At 40.9% G+C, this 20191-nt stretch overlaps 1 protein-coding gene across 1 annotated transcript in view; it reads left to right on the top strand.

Annotated features, from left to right (window-relative positions):
• Positions 1 to 3584, top strand: part of TMEM232 (transmembrane protein 232) — a 194093-nt gene extending 190509 nt beyond the window's left edge. The window contains exon 15 of the mRNA XM_048503411.1: positions 2887 to 3584. Coding sequence (XP_048359368.1) covers positions 2887 to 3138 — 252 coding nt within the window. The 3' untranslated portion in view covers positions 3139 to 3584. The remainder of the gene's footprint in view (positions 1 to 2886) is intronic.
• The last annotated feature ends 16607 nt before the right edge of the window (positions 3585 to 20191 follow it).

Genomic DNA, 20191 nt, shown 5'->3' with positions numbered 1-20191 from the left:
AGAACAATGGAGGGAAAAGAGGAGGAGAGATGCTGAGAACAATCAAGAGAGATCAATCTAGAAAGAAGAGAGGTTCAGAGAATAATGGAGGAGAGATGAAGAGGCAAGGGAGGGGAGGAGGAAAGGTCCCCAGAGCAATCAAGGGAGAGTGGTCAGGTAGTAGGCAAGGAACAGAGAAGAGGCACAGAGAGCGATAGAAGGGGCAGGAGATATGCATTCTGCAACCCAACAATTCATGAGCCCCTTGACCCTTTTTGCAGGGTTTCCTTCTGCCCATCCACCCAACCCTTCTTCACCTGCCATGTTCAGCCCTTTGGCACTCATCTCTACTGAGACAGGAGGAACTTATCTGGTAGGGGGAAATGCAAGAGGAAGGCGTTATGCTGTCCTGGCCCCACTTGTGGCTGCCTGGGCCTGGCTGCCTGGCCCATCTCCACCAGCTGCAACTGGCCCTACCAGGCCATCTCACATTCCCAGCAGCAGTTCAGGCTACATGTCCCTCTTCAAGGGTCACCTAGGGCAAGTGCCCTGCCTACCCATGCTAGCAGCACCACTGCTTGCCACTGTTGCATTTCCTCCCTCAATCGTTTTCATGTGCTCTCTTCTTTCCACCTAGCAGATCACAATGCCTTCCATTGTTGCTATTTCTTTTTTGATTGATTTTCATACCTCTTCTGATATGGTCAGTTTTTAATTATGAATTTCATGTGGAGAACAATTCAGATAAAGGTACTATTAGTGACAGCTGGTAATTTCAATATCAAGAAAAATTCATGTTTTCAAATGTTCTTCATATAATATATTCCAATTAAATACTACAGAAATTAATGTAGCCTGGTTTTATACCACATGAAAGGATAATCTGTAGGGGCTGTAGTAATGGTAACAGTAATCAAGATGCTGAGGTTGAGAAATTCAGCAGGGAGTTTGGGAAACTCCACTCAGGAGTTAACATGTAACCTGCCTATATATTGTCAAGCAACTATTAGATATTTAGGTTTTTCACTGGGAATTCATTCCTGCCTTCTGAGTGTGTTGCACATTGAATGTACATAGGTAGAAAACTCATATGTGTGATCATCTGATATGATAATAACAAATTCATGTTTTATGTCAATTTCTACATGGAAATATCTTCTGCGTGGAAATAACATATGAAGTAGCCTGCAGATTTAAAGTTCATTAATTTTGTGCAAGTCCCTTGTTTGTGGAGTCTCTCTCTAAGGAGTGCTCTGAATAACCAAGATAAGAATTGTAGAGTGCTTTGATCATAGAAAAATGCTGTAGAAGTTAATAATAATAAGCCTTGTGGATATCATTTAATGTGCTTTGGAACTCTGTGAACTTCCCAAGCAATCATAGAAAAATGTTGCAGACGTTAATAATAATAAGCCTTGTGGATATCATTTAATGTGCTATGAAACTTCATAAGCTTCCCAAACTATAGTCTGGCCACTCCTGCTAGTGAAGCTTTAAATGTAAGCAAGGTAATGTTAAAACCAAGGCTGATTATTACTGGTGCTCTGCCCTGCAAAGAGGGTAAGTTTCCTCTGAGGCATAGATTTCTGTACTGATGCGATCCCATTTGCAGCACAGAACATCCCAAAAGCCCCTCAGTTAGTGAGAATAGGGAAACCACAATATTTCCCCCTTGCCTTGGGGGAGAGGTTTTTTGAGCCCTTTAAAAGTATCATAGTTATTCCTTATATATACATGTTGTGTGAGCTGTTATCATTGGGTTTTTTAAAAAAATGCCAGCCATCAATCCCTGCAAAGGGGGGGGGGATCATGTCCCCTCTCTGTTCCTCACAGGAATTAATGACCAGCATTTCCCTCAAAAACGATAGCAGTCTGCACAATATCGGTATAAGAAATATCGATATTGCACTTAAAGGGCTAAAAAAATATATCTGGCAATATTCAAACTTGTGTTAGATGGTGAAGCGACCCAGAAGTGGGGGCAGGCAAGTCGCACAAACTGCGCAGTAGGCAGTGGGGCACCTCCTTCAGCGTAAACAAGGAAATGCGAGGAGACTCCACTGCAAAGGTGCTATGAGGTAAGGAGGGTCACTGGAAGTGCTTGGTGCCTAACGGGCCCAAACCAGCTTCATGAACATTTGCTTTTCTCACTGAAAAAAAGCCCACATTTCTGGTTTGGGATATGAGAAAGTGATAAAGCATTGATTGGGAATGGGTTCAGCTCTGAAGGCCACGTTAGAAATCAATGATGAGCTGGAGAGTGGCAGGTGAGCTGCTCTTTTCAGTGTGCATAACATTAATATAACTTGTGTACAATTTGTATGCATACAGTGGTTGCCAGGCCACAGCTGTGTTGCATTTCTTTTGTGATGCTGATAGCACAAGCTATGTGTCTTTTGACTTCCTGCCTTTCCTACATTTCACTTTCCTCTAACAGTTCCTGGCATATTGGGAAGCATGACAATTCCCCTATCTTGGCAGAATCTCACAGCTGACTGGGATGACCAAAAGCCCTGCAATTGCCAGCCACATGGATTTCACATCACAAGGCAGATTTTTTTAAAAAAATAATGAGACAAATAAGAATTGTACCTGCTTTTCAGACATTTGATACACTAATTGCCAATGAACTCTGCATTGTGGTTTGAAAAAAATCAACCAGAGCCTCTGACAATCCTATCAAGATGCTGTGGGCTGTCCAACAGTGTATTTGGAATGAATAAACTCTGCAGGGTGGATGTTACTCTTTCTAATAAACATTCATGACACATCCCTAATCATGCGGATGCCCACTCCCTAAATCTCTCTCTTTAAATTATCTCCAGTTCCTGCTGAGTTATTAAGTCTGATCTTTCTAACTTCACTGAGACGTCTGATGAAGTAACTCTTTTTTATTTTTTGCAATAGTGGGAGAAGGAATTGCAGATGAGGCTCGAGTTAGAAGAACAGCTGCGGCAGCTTGAGCTGAAGGAAGAAAAAAAGCTGGCAGAGCAGCGTTTCAGGCGAATAATGAAATGGCGGTGGGCAAAGCTGCGCAAGACAACCAAACCATATGAGCTTTCTTTTCAGCATGAAGAGGAAGAACTGACAGAGGCAAGTAGCAGCCCTGGATCAACACGTGCGCAAGAGCCATTACCTACCTGCGAACCAGGCCTCTAAGGCCTGGATTGCATATGACAACCAAATAAGTGTAGCCAAGCTCAGCTTATTTAAAATGAAAGACTTTCTCTGGAGATTTTGATTTTGGGCAGAGGGGAATTAGCCATTTCTCTACCAGCTGCTTTCCTGTGTTGTTACAGTTTGTATTTATAAAGGTAAAGTCATGTCTGGAGCTCTGCTGGGGAGGGGGCAAAAAAAGCAGTTAAATGGAGGAGTGATTTTGAAAAGGGGGGAATAGCTGATGAGGAAAAGTTTGACCACTCCTCATCTGTAGGTTTTCCGTTTGGCTGCTTGGGCTGCTTTTCATTCAGTACATCAACCAGAGCTTTGTTATGCACACTTGCAGGTAATGTGTAGCCTCTACTTCTTTCTGCCATTATAGTATTTGAATGTATAGCTTGTTCCAAATTCAAATTTCCTCCTCTGAAATAAAAGCATGCACAATGTTTATGGGAAAGTGCTTTCATGGTGATCAATTTCTGTGTCTTTCTTTCTCCAGAACTTCTGCATAAAGTAGAAGCCCACTGAAACAGATCAAAATGTGGTCAACATATCTTCTGCTCTTCTTCAGTTCCTCCTGTAGAGAGCCAGTGTGGTGCAGTGGTTAAGATCAGGTGCACTCTAATCTGGAGAACTGGGTTTGATTCCCCACTCTGCCACTTAAGATGTGGAGGCTTATCTGGTGAACCAGATTAACTTGGGCACGCCAACACATGCCAGCTGGGCAGTCACAGTTCTTTGGAGCGTGCTCAGCCCTACCCACAGGGTGTTTGTTGGGGGTGGGGGGAGGGAGAAGGGAAAGGCGATTGTAAGCTCCTTCGAGTCTCCTTACAGGAGAGAAAGCGGGGATAAAAATCCAAACTCTTCTTCTTCCTTATTCTCCTTCATCCTACTATTCCTTCCCTTGTACCTGTCATGCAGCATTTTCTTTGCTCTTGCTTACATTCTATACCAGGGGTAGGGAACCTGCGGCTCTCCAGATGTTCAGGAACTACAATTCCCATCAGCCCCTACCAGCATGGCCAATTGGCCATGATGGTGAAGACTGATAAATTATGGATTCAGGCTCTGGGCTTGCAGCTATCCCTGTTCTATACTATATTTCCACTTACCTGCTGTGCTACTGGCTCTACCATATTAAAGTCCATTTGGAGTGGGTGCACCGTGTGTTAGGCAAAGAAACCGGTTTGCACTTTAGGCTAATTCTCTTGTAATAACACAAGAGTTGTTCCTTAGATTATATATATTATCAACAATTCCAAAGATACATACACGGTGTACAAAAATACAGATTCTCTGATCACAATGATACATGTATCAGCTCTTGCTTTGAAACTTAAAGATAGCCAAACTGCTAATAAGCTGCAAAATGCAACAATGTCTCTTTAAATTCTTAAGGAAGCAGCACACTTGGTTGCTCCTTCTCAGATTATTCCATTTGGGCTAACCAAACTCTGGTATGTTTGGCCTCGGGAGTCCTTCAGTATGGAGAACTGTATGTTAGAGAATCACATAGCAAGAATGAAGAATCTTAAACAATTTCTCCACTTCAGGTCAGTCTATACTACTAAATAGGCACTCAATATTTAACAGTCATTTGCTTCTGCTTTCCTGTAAATGAAAATATACAAAACAATATCACAGTATCTTAGGCAGAATAAAAAATATTGATACATATAAGAGTCTTTCATTTATTCTGAGCTTAATTACTGGGACTTCAAATGTTTGAGTCCTCTCATGTCCATCCTCAAAGGGTGAGTGGTGCTGCAACACCTTGTTTTCCTAAATACAGATGTAGTTAATCAGTCTCAGGCACCTGTGATTTGCTTTACAGAAATGCTAAATAGTCTATATTTTGATTGAGAACAGATTGTTCAATTGAATTTCATTTAAAGATGCCATGTCCTTCCAATTGCAAAAGTATTTGTTTAATATTTTGACAGGTTGCACTTCTCTTAACTGTAGTGAGAGCTGTCACTTTAAAGGCATCTAGGGCAATGGTTCTCAACCTTCCTAATGCCGCAACCCTTTAATACAGTTCCTCATGTTATGGTGACCCCCAACCCTAACATTTATCCATTTTACAGATGGAGAACACGGATGCAGAGAGTCTTAGGCGACCCCTGTGAAAGGGTTGTTCGACTCCCAAAGGGGTCGCGACCCACAGGTTGAGAACTGCTGATCTAGGGCATTCTGTTTCTTGGTGAAGTATTGTACAAGTGGTGCTTCATGTACACAGTTGCAGATTCTGGAGATATGTTCCAAAATTCTGATTCATGACTTCCTTGTTGTTTGTCCAATATAGATCAAATCTCATTCACAACATAACAAATAAATTATATTACAAATATTACAGTTCGAGAATTTCTCCATCCTTTTTTAAAATTGTTCTTCTATTACAACTTCTTTGTATCCTGTTGTCAACTTGCAAATCGAGCACCCATTACACTTGTAGTGTCCTACACTATTTGGAATGTTTTTGTCAACCTTCTAACATCAGCCCTTACTAAAGTATTTCCCAGAGTTCTAGTCCATCCAAGCTATCAAATGAGGGAGGTGGCAACTGGGTAAATCCTTGATAACTGGCCAATATTTAAGTATAATCTGTCAAATTCTTTCACTGTGTATGGAAAACTGAAAGGAACCTACTATTCTGTTGACAGTATTGGTAGACCTTGGTATAAACAGATCCTGTCTTTCAACCCGGTTTGCTTTGCCTCTAACTCTCTCAATAATTTCCCAGGGGTAACCCTGGCTGAGTAGTTTCTATGCCCCTGGCAGCTTTTTTGTAATCCTTATGAGAGGTGGAGTTCCACTTGGATCTTAAGAAGATGCCATAAGGTAAATTATTTTTATATGATATGGGTGGAAGGAATTGACATGAGGATATTTATTTCTAACTGTTGGCTTCTGGTAGAGAGCCACAGCTTTTTCTGGTATTTTAGTAGTATTTTTTTCTAGTATTTTTTCTAGTATTTCTGGAACTTCAGTAGTTCTGACTAGGCTTGAGCAATATTGAAAATATTTGGTAAAATTCAGATTCAGCTTTACTCAGGTGTAAAATTATCTGTATATTTGAATAAGCTGATTTTCATATTTGGTATATCTGAATATATTTGACTATCCCGAAAAATTTGAGTCGGTCTGATGGTTTTGTATTTTTTGGTGTATTTTTGGTTTCTGGCCTGTAGGGGGCACATTTTTAAAGCGAGCTGCACCACAATTTCAGGGTACCTTCCAGAGACTCTCCTGATGATACCCCCCAAGTTTGGTGAAGTTTGGTTTTGGGGTCCAAAGTTATGAACCCCCAAAGGAACCCCCATCCCCCATTGTTTCCAATGGACACTAACAGGAGATGGGGGCTACCCCCAGACCTCCCCCCGAAATTTCCCATTGGCTGCAATGGAGCCACTTCAGAGCACAGAATCTCCCAGCTCTTCAGCAAGCTCTTCCCAGGGGGAAAAATTAATTGGTTTTCCCCACCATAGACTTCAGTGGGGCTTGCTGTTATGCCCAGCTGGCTCTGTGCTGGAGATTTTATTGGGGGCACTGGTGGGAGTCTTGCTCTGGAAGGGGCACCTATTTCTTGCAGGGCTGCTGTTGAGTCTCCTGAAAGGAACCAGCCAACTTTGCTGAAGTTTGGATGACTGGGGACTAGTTCTGTGGGCACCAGCTTCACCTTCAGTTGGGTGCCTCTCCCAAACAAACTTCAGCAAAGTTGGCTGGTTCCTTTCAGGAGACTCATAGCAGCCCTACAAGAAATAGGTGCCCCTCACAGAGCAAACAGAAACCAACACACACCACTTCTACAGAAAATATAAACTCCTACATTTCTGCTGTGTGACCATGGGCTAGTCACAGTTGTCTCAGAACTCTCTAAGCCCCACCTAGCTCACAAGTTATTTGTTGTGAGGAGGGGACTGGAAAGAAGCTTGTGAAGGCTTCCTCTGGAATCACCTTACAGTGAGGAAAAAGGCCCAGGGGTGTAAAATCCGAACTCCTCTTCTTCTAAACAGTTTGGAATGAGAGCAATGAGAGAGAACAGTAACACAAGGGAAAATCTGAAAACTAGTCTTTGCTTATGGGGTACAGCAGGATTGCATCTGCCTCCCCTCATCCTTTTTAATATTAACTGCACAGTTTCATATGTAGTTAATAGTTACTGGGGAGATAATTCAGAGATTTAAAATGTGGTGTTGTCAGTATGCTGATGGCACACAACTCTGTTTTTTCCTGCAAAATGCAAGGAGATAGGAGTACCGTCCTAAAGAAATAATGGCATTCTTACTACCATCTCTATTACTGTAAAAATATTTCTGACTGGATATTAGGATTTTTTAAAACAATAAGAGTAGTTCAGCAGTGGAATTGGTTGCCGAGGGAGGTGATGAGCTCCTCCTTGTTAGCAGTTTTCAAGCAGCGCCTGGACGAACATGAAATGTTTTGGACTGATCCTGTACAACCTGAGCAGGAGGTTGAACTAGATGACTTATATGGCCCTTTCCAATTCTATGATTCTGCCATTCTATCATCTTGTTTTCAGTCAAGGCTACAAACAGATCTGACTTCCTTCCTAAGTAGTCCTACTTTCGCACTTGTATGACTCTTCCATATGGAAAAGTCATGTTGTGGGGGATTTCTTGGCCCTTTAAAATTTCTTGGACCTTCCCCTCGTTTCATGCTATCTAAGTTCTAGATGGGTTTAACCTTAACCTGGTATGCATAGCAAACATTTTCCACAAACATTTTCTGTATCTGTAAAAACACCATATTCTTCCTGAGTTGCTTTCTTACTATATCTAACTAGCCATTTTAAAAAATGTAGATGAAAACCACTAGTCTTGTATTAAGAGTTTTTGGTAAGTTTTCACAGTGCAAGAACTATAATAGTCTTCTTTGTTTCTTTGACTAGTTTTAGAAAAGTTGATCATGCTGATATCAGCTGAGAGGCCCAGTAGGATATGTTCTTAAATTGTTTGATTACCATTCGTTCCAATTAAACTCTTGACATATATGATCATACAGCACATTTTTTCCTTCATAAGCAAGTAGCTGATATTCATTATTAAATAATAAAATATAAATTAGTAGTAAATAATTGATTAGAACAGTTAAAATAATACATTAGGGGAAAACAATGTGATCAGCTGTGGCTTGTTGTGAGAGAGAAAAATGTTGAAAGGAATATGAAGAAACAGAAGTTGTAATGATAGAAAAAAATAGCATCAGCTAAACTTGTTCTCAAGACATTCCACAATAATTCCTTCACTTTATCTTCATCACAACCCTGAGAATTAGGTTAGACTGAAACATAGTGACTGGCCTAAGGTCACACAGTTGAAGAAGTGACCTGTGACTTCAAAAAGCTCAAAATAAAGTATATATTGTAGATTGCCACTGAACTTTTGTTTTAACAAGTGAAACTTAAATTTGGCTGTCAGTTGTCCTAAACCAACACTCTCACTATTAGTTGAAATATTTTAAAGTAATTTTTCAGTAAGAAAATGGTGCTTCTTTTTTTTAACATTGGGATGAAATTCTCAGGGGGCAGCACTTGTCACCCAAGGGCAGAGGTGGCACTTCCATGGTGGCGGGGTGAGGACAAATGCCCCAGGCGGTCATTGGGGTGGAAAATTGCCCCCACACCCCTCCTCCTTCCCCCTCAGCCCCATTCCTTCCCCTGGCCTGGCCTCCCTTGGCCCCTTCCCCTTGGCCTCACCTCTTCTCCTTGGCCTGGCCCAGCCCCACCAGGCCTGGTGGAGGCCACAGATGAGTGCCCCTCAGCCACACCCAGCCATAGCTGGCCATCCCTCCAGCCTCACACCTCCAGGGCCCGCCAGGCTGCCTGGGACTGCTGGCAGCTCAGATAAGTGGGGCATGAGGGGTCATGGGGTGGGGGGGGGGGGTGCCTGGGGCAGGTGTTGCTCCCTCCCAAAATCCCTTCCCATCTTCCCCACCCCTAGCCATCCCTTTCCACCTCCTCCAATCCCTACCCACCCTTTTCCACCCCTAACCACCCCTTCCCATTTCAACCACCCCAGCCCTCCCTTCCCATCTCCCCTACCCCTAGCCACCCCTTCACATCCCCTCAAACCCCTACTCACCCCTTCCCATTTCCCCCACCCCTAGCAATCCCTCACCACCTTTTCCTATCCCTACCCACCCTTTCCCACCCTGGGCTGGGTGCTTGATGGTGATTTTGGGGTATCTCCACGAGAAACCATGCAGATCCATGTTTTTCCAAAGCAGGTTTACCGCCATTCTTGTTTCCCGCGGAGTGTGAGGAGCCTTATGATTATTCAATGTTCAGTCATGTGACTAAGGTCTTGGGCTATGATTTGATGGTGATAAACATTTTGGTAAAGGGGGGAGGTCAAAAACATTTTGCAAACATTTTAGGTGATTTGTTGCTCTCTAGCAGTCTCCAAGAAAGGAACCATGTGATTTAAAGGATGGGATCAAATCAAATCCACTGCTTCATATTTGTGACATCAGGAGGTTTATTTTACATTGGCATCAGCAAGAAGGTAATTGTGAAGCAAACAGTCTTCATACAAAGTCTGTGCTGTTTTCTTTCTTTGGGATGTAGGCTGAAGAGTTTGTGCAGAATAATATTCAGTATTGCTAAAATTACTCATTTTTGAGTCTCTGCCATCTGTTTAAAACAGGAATGAATATACTTATTAAATTTTGAATAGTTTATCAGACTATATTTTACCTTATCAGCTTGTATACGAACAAATATATGTGTACTACATGTAGGGGAAATGATTTTCTGATGGATTCAGCCCACATTCAACCTATGTAAGCCATAGGCTGTCCCCCCTGAGATTTAAAGCATTTGCGAGACTCATTATACTAATTCCAACTGTCTTCATTAATATACTGAGCATGTTTGGAGTTGTATTTATAAACAGCAAAGCTAATTTGGAAATGTCAGATTCTCGAACACAAATTCAAATATTTACATAAGTTTGCAAATTCCATTGACAACTCAGTTACTTTTGAGCAATATGCATTTTTCAAAGGAACACAACAGATTTTAAAGATAATTTAGTTTTAATATTTTTCATTTGCGTAGCATTAGATGTGGGACTAGTTTCTACATTACCTGCTGCCATATTATTTTTCATATTCCCACCTCCTTAAAAGGAATATAAAAATCTTGGATGTAATCATCTGCCTCATGCTCTCACAGGAAGAAACATGACCAACATATCTTTCAAAGTGTGCTAGTAGCTTTGAAGCTTTACCTTTGAAATTTAAGTTTATAAACTAAGATGGCCTGAGAAATGTTTTATAAAGTAAAAAGTAGTGATATCCTTTCTATGAAGTGATATGTCATCATGATATTATTACTGTTATCATTTGTTATATTAGTATGCTGGCCTAAAGACCATCCATGACAATCTTTGGAACATTATTTGTAATTGCTGTATTTCTCCATTTCATCTTGGTCTTGAATGTATGTTTGAGTTCTGCAACAGATACTGGGTGAATAAACTTGAGTTCAATCCAGACAAAGTGCATGTGATGATAATGGAGGCTCTGTGGATGGGAAAGATACATCTTGAACCAGTTCAGATTCTACTTCTGCACCCCCAGGTTTTGACTATGGGTCCGAAATGCTTTCCCCCCCTGATTAATCAACTATACCCAGTGCTGGAAGACAAAGATCTGGACACCATCATTCATATCCTAGTAAGATTGTGGTAATATATTCGATGTTAAACAGTGCGCAAAGATGGCTTGGACACTATGGCTGGAATAAAATGTCTGTCTTTATTTATCCAGGACTGAGGACAGCAGGTAATATTTGTAGGAGGACTTCCCAGCAACACCCATTGTACTATGGGATTCCACAGGGGGCCATCCTCTCTCCAATGCTGTTTAATATATGTACTCTGTGGCCCAGCTGGTTTGGCGCTTTGGGCTGGGTTGTCATCAGTATATTGAAAACACCCAACTTTTCTGTTGATGGAGGGCCTGCCAGCAGCCACCTCTGATGTATTGGCACAGTGTCTGGAGGCTGTGACTGGATGGATGAGAAAGAGTAGACTGAAACTTCATCAAAGACAAAGGTCCTGTGGTTGGGTGGGGGCACCCATGGGGGGTTCCCAGCTTCTACAGCTCTGTCAAGAGCCTGGGTTCCGCAGCACCCCCCGCCCCCACTTACTTTTAGGAATGGAACATCCCAGAGAAGCCTGCCTCAGTTGCATGCTGTTCGGCCTGGTGGAAACTACATTCTCCCAGGGGCTCACAAGAAATGTAGTTCCCACCAGGTCTAGGAGTAACGAGGCATGCTTGTAACTCTGCTCCTTTTCTCTCCCTTAAAAAAAAGTTGTGGGAATGAAGAATGCTGGGGGGCTGCCACGGGGGGGGCTGCCAGAAGTCACTGAAAAAAGAACTCTTTTTTCCCCACTGGATGCATCTTTCTATACCTTTTTCTCTGAAATCCAAACGTATATTAGCCCTTGCTTTTCTAAATGCAACATGCATCCATTGAACAGGAAATCCTAGGTACTCTTAGGATTTACTTTATGCTTATATCACATTTTGTTAGTTGCTCTACCAAGAGGCATTGATTCTTTTTACCTCCATTTAGCTCCAAGCTTACATGAGGATCTGTAGCCTTCATGGAAACAGCTATACTAGTAGAAACAGTTATACACATATCAAAGATCCCTTGCAAACAATTCATTTCTATTTGGACCAACATCTCTGGACCTTTGACACAACAAATTTGTATACAACACAGTGAATTTGTATATGACACAATGAATTAGTATAAGATGTGCTATAAATATGATCTGTTTTCCCCTTATAATTATTTAATTTTAGCACACTTAAATTTTTTTACCACACATTATACATATAAAGACACCAGACATCAATAAGTGAGTTAGCCTAAGGTTTATTTATTTTAACAACTGAATTGCAATTTAATCTTTAATACATTTATTTTTGTGGGTCTGCTAAGAAAGTACTGTATGGTTCACCAGCATTTCAGCAAAACCACTTGAACAGTACTATAGCCACACTTTACTTTTCCTACACATAAGAATGGTGCCTGGAAATTTTGATCCTCAACACTTTTTGCCTATACCTGTAATGTGCAGGCTCAGATTACAATGCCCAACACTGAGAGACCTTCCACCCCAGGAATTTGAACTGGTCAATCCACAGTGGTTGGTTTGGTTAGTACACCCCCCACACACCTCAAAGTGCTTGTTGATCTAATTCTGTAGAATCACCACATCTGCACCAATCCTATCAGTCCTTTATGTAGTAAATAGTATAAAGCAGAAGAAAGAGAAGGTTCAGGAAATCCCACATACACACATGAAAGCTTAGCTTCTTGGTTACTCAGCCTGGAAAGCAGGAAGGAGGAGCTGAAGCGGGAGGATCGTGACACCAGCAACTAGCAGATGCTGACTAGAGGGTGACCCATCTGTTTTACAACACAGAATATTGTGCTAAAAACTGTACAAGAACAACCTGTTGTTTTATCCTAAAAGGCATGTGCATTTGATAGCGAGAAAGAAATGCATACAGTATTCTTCCGTCACACAAGAGACCATTAGAAGCCCTGTCATGCAGAAAGGGCATTGGGGAGTGTATGAGCCTGTGATGTCGTTCTGGCCCCTCAGCAGCTTTGCATGCCAGATGACAAACGGCTTGCTGACTTCACCAGCAAGCTTTCTCCCAGGCTTCCAAAGGAATAATCTCCTCTGTAGGAGTTTCCTCCTCCAGACAAATAAAGCAAGACAAGTAAACTCTCAGCTACCAAATGATGGGAAAGTCCAATAGCCTTTTTTATTTAGGAACCAAGGAAGTCTCCTCAAGTAATCAAGAGGGACTGGATAATAGTCTCCAGAAGCCAAATCTCTGAGTATGTTTTCAGCAAAAGATCCTTTAGCCTGGTTGTCCTCATCTGTTATGTGCCCTTCCTAGCCCACAGCTGGTGCTTGTTATGTCAGCCATTAATCACCCTGAGGTGTTTGCATTCTAGGAGATAACCTCCTTTCCTACAGGCAGTGCCCCAACTGGTAGTGCTTGAGGCGGCCATGCAACTCCTACATACAGGGAGCTAAAGAGCTCTCAGGATCTTTAGCTTCAGCCTTTGTTGTTCTTATTACACATGACAACAGCAGCAGACTGATTCTTAAACAACACCTCACAGCCCTAAAATAGACATCAATGTTCAGATTCATTAGTCAGGCTTCAGTCACTTTAGGCAGGTAGTTACAGAATACATCAATTGCATTTAGACCCAGTAGTAATGAGAAACAAGTAGTGATTTTTTTCCCCATCACAGTAAAAGTTTCTCCAGTATAAAGGCGAGGCCTGTGTCTTCATTATTGCTACTACCCAGATATAGAAGAGAAAGGAATATAATGAATTCCTGAGGTACTCTTCTGTGATTATTGGTTTCCAGTCAATAACTAGGGGAATATCTAGGATTCTGTACAGTAGGAGGTCTGGCCAAGTCCCACCCTGGAGGAACTTTTTCTGGATAGTAACTTTAACACTTGCGATTAGATTTCACAACCTAGATCTGCTCATATGCTGTAGATATTTTCTCCCTTGGAGATGTATGTGGCTCCAAATTAGCATTTGTCTTGGTTATCCAATTCAATTGACTGTTTTAAGTTTATTTGGAATGCTACACATAAAAACTGTCCTAACAAATGTCAACATGTTTTGCATGAGGCCACACAGAACATGGATACATTTTAAAGTAACCTACCACCTCTTCTCACCCTTCTGCCTTGCTATCCAAGTATGGTTAAGCTGTATGTATTGTTTCTTAAAGCAGATTTATTGAAAATAAATGAAATGTTCAAACTTATTTCATACAGTCTTTAAAAATAATTCAAATTGATAAGGGAGACATCTCTCCTACCCCTTTTCACTTTTCATTTTCTAACAGTGCAATCCTGTGTAGTGTTTCTTTAGTCTATGTCCATTGAAGTCAATAACTCTTGAATAACTCTGCATAATATTGCACTGTTAACTTTTGAGGAAATGAACTGGCAAAATCAAGGTTCTGTATCCTAGTATTTGAAATGTCTTGTGCTGAAGGATAATGTATTATAACAGCCCTGGGCCCCCAAACAGAAAGAAAGAAACCACAAACAGAAAAACCACTTCTAAGGAAACTATCACACTACAACATAGACTCCTACATTCCTGCTGGGTAACCTTGGGCTAGTAACAGTTGTCTCAGAACTCTCTCCACCCCACCTAGCTCACAAGGTGCCTGTTGTGGGGAGAGGAAAGGAAGGACTTTGTAAGCTGCTTTGAGTTTCATTAAAGGTAAAGAAAAACAGGGTATGAATCCAAACAGCAGGGTGGAAGAAGGCAGCTGTGGGGCAGGTCTCCTCACAGGCCAGGGGAAGCCCTCCCCTAGTTTTTTGCTTCGCTTTCCCCCCAGGGCCCCTCTGTATTCCCTTCCTGCCACTCATTGTTTCCCCTTGGGCAAAACCTGCCTAACTGAGATGGAGGATTTAATTGCTCTGGCTACCTTACCTTCCATCTAGCAAATCTTAACAGCTTTTTAGGGACCCTCCCACCAATTTTTTTTAAAACAGAAAGGTTCTCATAACCTGACTTGGTTAAATGAACAAAGGTTTGTTTAACAAACTAACTGTTGACCTGTCTGAGGTTAGCCTCCAACTACTGTAGTGGTACTAAAAGCTTCCTAAATTCCAAAGGAACCTGGAAGAAACTACTCTAAGAACTCTGAGGCCTAAGTGGCTATTGTCTAAGTCAGCCCGCCTTCACCTATGGCAAAGGGAGAATAAAGCTATTTGTGAACTATTTAACTATTTAGCAACCTTCACTGTTATTTAACCTGCCACTATTCTATTAAGTGGGATACTGAAAACCCTACAGCACTGATTTAAACAATGCTATCAAACCCTTCCACAAGTAGGCCCTATATAAATCTTACAGTTTCCAAAACTGTGGCTCACCTCAAGTAGTAACAGAGAACCCAAATGAAATACCAAAACAAGGCTTCTTCACCTGAGTCTTGAAGAAACACAGAACCCCCCAACCTCCTCTAAACTACAGCGGGGAGACCCACAGACCTGCTCAGGCCACAGCAAAACCTACAGGACAGCAAACAGTAACCACAAACAGAAACAAACCACTTCTAGAGAAAAGGTAGTTTGAAAATATAAGCTAAGACAAACTTCAAAGTTGAACCACAGCAACCAATCTAGTAGCCACAAAAGCAAAGCCAGAACAAGGTACAATCACAGAATCACAGTCTTCTTTCCTAAGGCACTGGCAATCCTGTGTGGGCTAGGCCTAAGTCCTAACCCTCCACGCACACACAGAAAACAAGTGAAACAATTGAACAAATAACAAGGTTAACTCCAAGAACTCCAAGGTTAACTCCTTCGCCTTTGGTGGCTTAACCCCCACCCCATCCCCATAAGGGAAGTGATAAGGGAAGAAGACTGTGCTGCAGAACAATAGTAAGTTTGGGGGAGATTCTCTGGTTTTTTATTTCCCTGTTAAAATGAAGCTGCATGGCTCTGAATTGGGATGTTATTCTTTGTTTTTTTCTTTTTACAAAGCAGCTTTCTGCCAAATTCGGTGGGGTGGTGGTGGCTAGGCTGCTCTGGTTTTTACAGTTATTGGTTCTTTAAGTGTGTTCCCTAATTATTCTAAAGGTTTTGAAGGTTTCTTTTAAGTTTTTTCACCATTTCAACACGTGTCTCGAGTCTCCCAATGAATACCAAATATATACCAGCTGAATACTTCTTATTGGGATCAACCTGTAATAAATCTGGTCCGAATACATCCGAATAAGCCGCTATTTGGCCATTTTACTTGATTCAGCAATTCGAATAACTAAACCTAGTCCTTGACACAGACTGTCCCAGATTGGGAAATGGTTTGAGAGAAGTTTCACTTCTGGTGGTGTACATGTCTTTTGCCTCATTGTTGCCCTTGGTCAATAGGTTTTGCAGGTTTTTGAAGCAATATAAAACCCTATAATGCCTGTTTCCTAGATTTGTAATAAGATGAGCCCACATACCACAAACAGTGAACACCCTTTCAAACCACCTTCAACTCTTTTTAAAATTGATTGTCTAGCTCCAATATCTATAGTGATACTAATATGAGTTTTGGAGAAACAGCAGACCAGGCATTGTGGAAAAACAACAGCGGAGACTAACTGGGGTGAACCAAAATAAATGGCATTTTAATAGTGATTCTCATTAGGTGCAATCTAACATTGTGTTCACACTTCAATCCACAGTCAGGACAAGTACTTGCATTTAAGAACATTAATGCAATTGAAATCAATGAGACCAGCCCCTCTGTCTTATCGACATTTATTTCCACGTCCTGCTCAAACCAGTAGAACTTACTTCCATGTAATGTGCTTTGGATTACTTGCTAATCAGTTGAAATTAAACCCTAATACTTCAGTTTAATTGCATTGTGAACACCAATGGGTGAAAAGAACATTGTAGCTAAGAAATTAGGAGAAATAGTTGATTAGATCCAAAGTCCTGCTCTGGAAGACAAAAATACAGAGCTCTTGATATTTTTCTTTTGAAAACAGGTGATGTGCCGAGGTCCAAATAATCATTCTGATAAAAAGATCAATGTGAACCATAACAATCTCCAGCCAAGAACACATTTTATTTTCTTTGAAAAAAATATCCCCATGAACATGGCATCCTTGGCTGACTGTAGTTATCATTCAGATCTGGATTTTTCTGTGTGGACAAAGTAATCCAGTTGCAAATGATGGCTATAGTGAGATGACAGTGTGCTATCCAATTATGTGTGGATCCAGCCCAGATAACACACTGAATTATAGTTTCAAGGATTTACAATGAAAAAGGATTATGTTATCACAAATATGTGCTAGTGTGGGGTAGTGGTTGGGGTGACAGACTGAGATCTAGGAGACTCAGGTTCAAATCCCTATTATGCCATGGAAGCTTGCTGGGTGATCTTGGACCAGTTACAAACTCTCATCCTAACTTACCTAACAGTGTTGTTGTGAGGATAAAATGAAGAAAGGGAGAATGTTGTGAACTATTCTGGATCCCCACTGGAAAAAAGAGTAAGGTATAAAGGAAGTAAATAAATATGCTTGCCAAAGAGTACTCCTTCCACCATTTTTTTTACCATAGAAAAGTTGGCTAGATTCAACCCAGTACATTTTAACAGTTTTCCAAGGAATAAATGTATGCATTTAAAAAACAACAAAGAATCTTGCAACACCTTGAAGACTAATACATATATTGGGTCATAAGAACAGTTAGATTTGAGTCCACTAGCACCTTGGAGAGCAACAGGATTATGGAGGTATAAGTTTTCAAGCATCAAAGCTCCCTTCATCTCAAAAACTCATATCCCAAAAATCTTGTTGGTCTCTAAGGTGAAAATGGTCTTGAATACAGCTCTACTACTGAGAGTGATATGGCTACTCTCTAAAACTATACTGTGATATCATTGTTTGTTGCATGGAGTCCATTTCATAAGATGCATGGTGTGGCTTTTGTTGACACACATTAGATTGTCAACAGTAGAACCAAATGGCTTTGAGTCTTTGATACATGAAAGGTACACAGGAAAATGTGTTTTATCAGCAGAGTGTTAATTCTCCCCCTCAAATCCATCCAGTTGCAATAGAGGTACTTACTTGTGCAGGATATGGCACTACTTTTTTTTTTAAAAAGAATTTCTCACCACCATGCTAAGCAGAATTATACCCTTCTAAGCCATACAAGTCAATGGGCTTAGAATGGTGCAAACCTGCTGAGGATTTCCTTGGATCATGCTCCATTAAACCCCATTCACCGGCCTTCAGTACCTGTCATTGCGTATTTCTATGACCCTGTTGTTAAATTAAACAAAACAAAAAACAATTATTGCTGATCATTCCTTGTTGAACACTCACAAAAATAGGATGCAGAGAGAACAAGGCTTATTCATATAAATGGTTGGTTTAACACACAGTGAACAAATAGATGTGTAAATTGGCTGTGATAAATGCTTGTGTTCAGTGTGGTTATTTATTATTTATTCCATTACATAAATTGGTTGCAAAATTATAACAAATGTTCTTTATTAATCTTACCTTCCCTGTGGCTGGTGAATGACTTGAGGCAATTATCTACACCATGGAACTCAATTCTATTATTACTGATGGGCAAAGCAAGGCAGGCATCTTCCCAGCTCTGCACAGACAGCTGAAATTATCAGCCATCAGCTTTGCAATGTCCTCCTTTGACCCCTTTAGTTTTGGTTTGATGTATCTCTGTTTTTCAGTCCCAGAACATCAGCTCTTATAACACGGATTCTGATTCTCACATACCAGCAGATCTGATTCGGTAATTTCCATACCCAGGCTACCTTTAACCCTTTGGCAATGAATTGGCCTTAGTTTTTATACATCCACATATCTCTCTCTGTTTGTATACCTGTGTAAAGCAATAGACTAAATCTCTCTCCCCCATATTGTTATATTAATTTAAATATGTTAATTTGAACTTGAGAAAATTTTGAAAACTCAAGAGAGCTCAGCATACAAGTGACCTGTATTCTTTTGGTTTTGCTCTTTTTTGTGGAAAAGACAGAGAGGAGACATTCAATCAAAGGTGAATAAAACTGGCTGCAGCATCTAGATAGATGAAGTGCTCTGCAATGCTGCATCTAGAACAGGGGTAGGGAACCTGCGGCTCTCCAGATGTTCAGGAACTACAATTCCCATAAGCCCCTACCAGCATGGCCAATTGGCCATGCTGATAGAGGCTGATGGGAATTGTAGTTCCTGAACATCTGGAGAGCCGCAGGTTCCCTACCCCGATCTAGAACCAGCAGAAGAAACCCCAAGTGTCAATTTACAGTAGACTCTCTGTATTTGCATCACTGTCATTATGTACTGTATATACTCGAGTATAAGTTGACCCAAATATAAGTTGAGGCACCTAATTTTACCACAAAAAACTGGGAAACTTATTGACTCGAGTATAAGTCTAGGGCAGGAAATGCAGCAGCTATTGGTAAATTTCAAAAATAAAATAGATACCAATAAAATTCATGAAGGTATCTCACTAGTTGTAAGAAAAGTTGACTAAAAGCAATCTTCATGATCAGAGGACGAACAGGATGAAGGCAAGAAGAGAGATTGCCTGGCTGCTTCATGCCAAAGACTGTGAGTACCCATAAGGCCTCCCTCAAAAATGGCTCACTAGAATTTCAAAAATGTCATTAAGCAAGGCAGTTTTTAAAGGAAGTGGATACTGTTTGCTAGCACCACCTTGTGAACAGTGTATGCTTTTATCCTTGCATGTTCAGGGGCATATTTTATTCAAAGGTAAGATTTAGCCATTAGGAAGATCTACAGTGTCTCTTTGTCTCCTACCACACTTGCTAAATAGCACAGAGGGTATTTCTGTCCTTAGAACTGTAAGACTCTCTCTTTTCAGCTTTAATTTGTACTGTTTTACAGAGAGGAATTTGCACAAAAACTCAGCTGTACTAGTAACAAATTTTACTAGATTTACTAGTAACAAATCTTGACTTGCATTTTGCAGTCTTTAAATGCTACAAGTGCAATGGAATCTCTCTCCAAGAGGATGCCATGCCTGTCAGAACACAAATTTCAAGGGCACAGAGTAATACCCAACACGGCATTCAGAGCCAATGGAGCAAATCTAATTGCAAAGACTGGAGGATTTATAATCCTAGCTTTACATAAAAACACAAAAGGGAATGGTGAATTTAATACTCAAAGTTGGATGCAGGCAAAATGCTTCTGCCACAGCTGGTGTGATCTCCTTTCTGGTGGCCATCTTGGAATTACCTATATACTCGAGTATAAGCTGAGGGGGGCTTTTTCAGCATTAAAAATGAGCTGAAAAAGTCGACTTAAACTCGAGTATATACGGTAAGTCCCTTGAGTCTCTAAGAAAAGAATAACATTTTGTAATCTTTTATGCAAGGTGCAAAGCAATTTACACTGCATGTGGTCATCAGACTACAATAAAAAGGAAGTTCGAAATCTTTAGCT

This window comes from Sphaerodactylus townsendi, linkage group LG07 (genome assembly GCF_021028975.2).
Source record: "Sphaerodactylus townsendi isolate TG3544 linkage group LG07, MPM_Stown_v2.3, whole genome shotgun sequence".
Classification (NCBI taxonomy): domain Eukaryota; kingdom Metazoa; phylum Chordata; class Lepidosauria; order Squamata; family Sphaerodactylidae; genus Sphaerodactylus; species Sphaerodactylus townsendi.
Note: the sequence above shows the minus strand (reverse complement) of the source record. Positions and strands in the feature narration are given on the sequence as shown.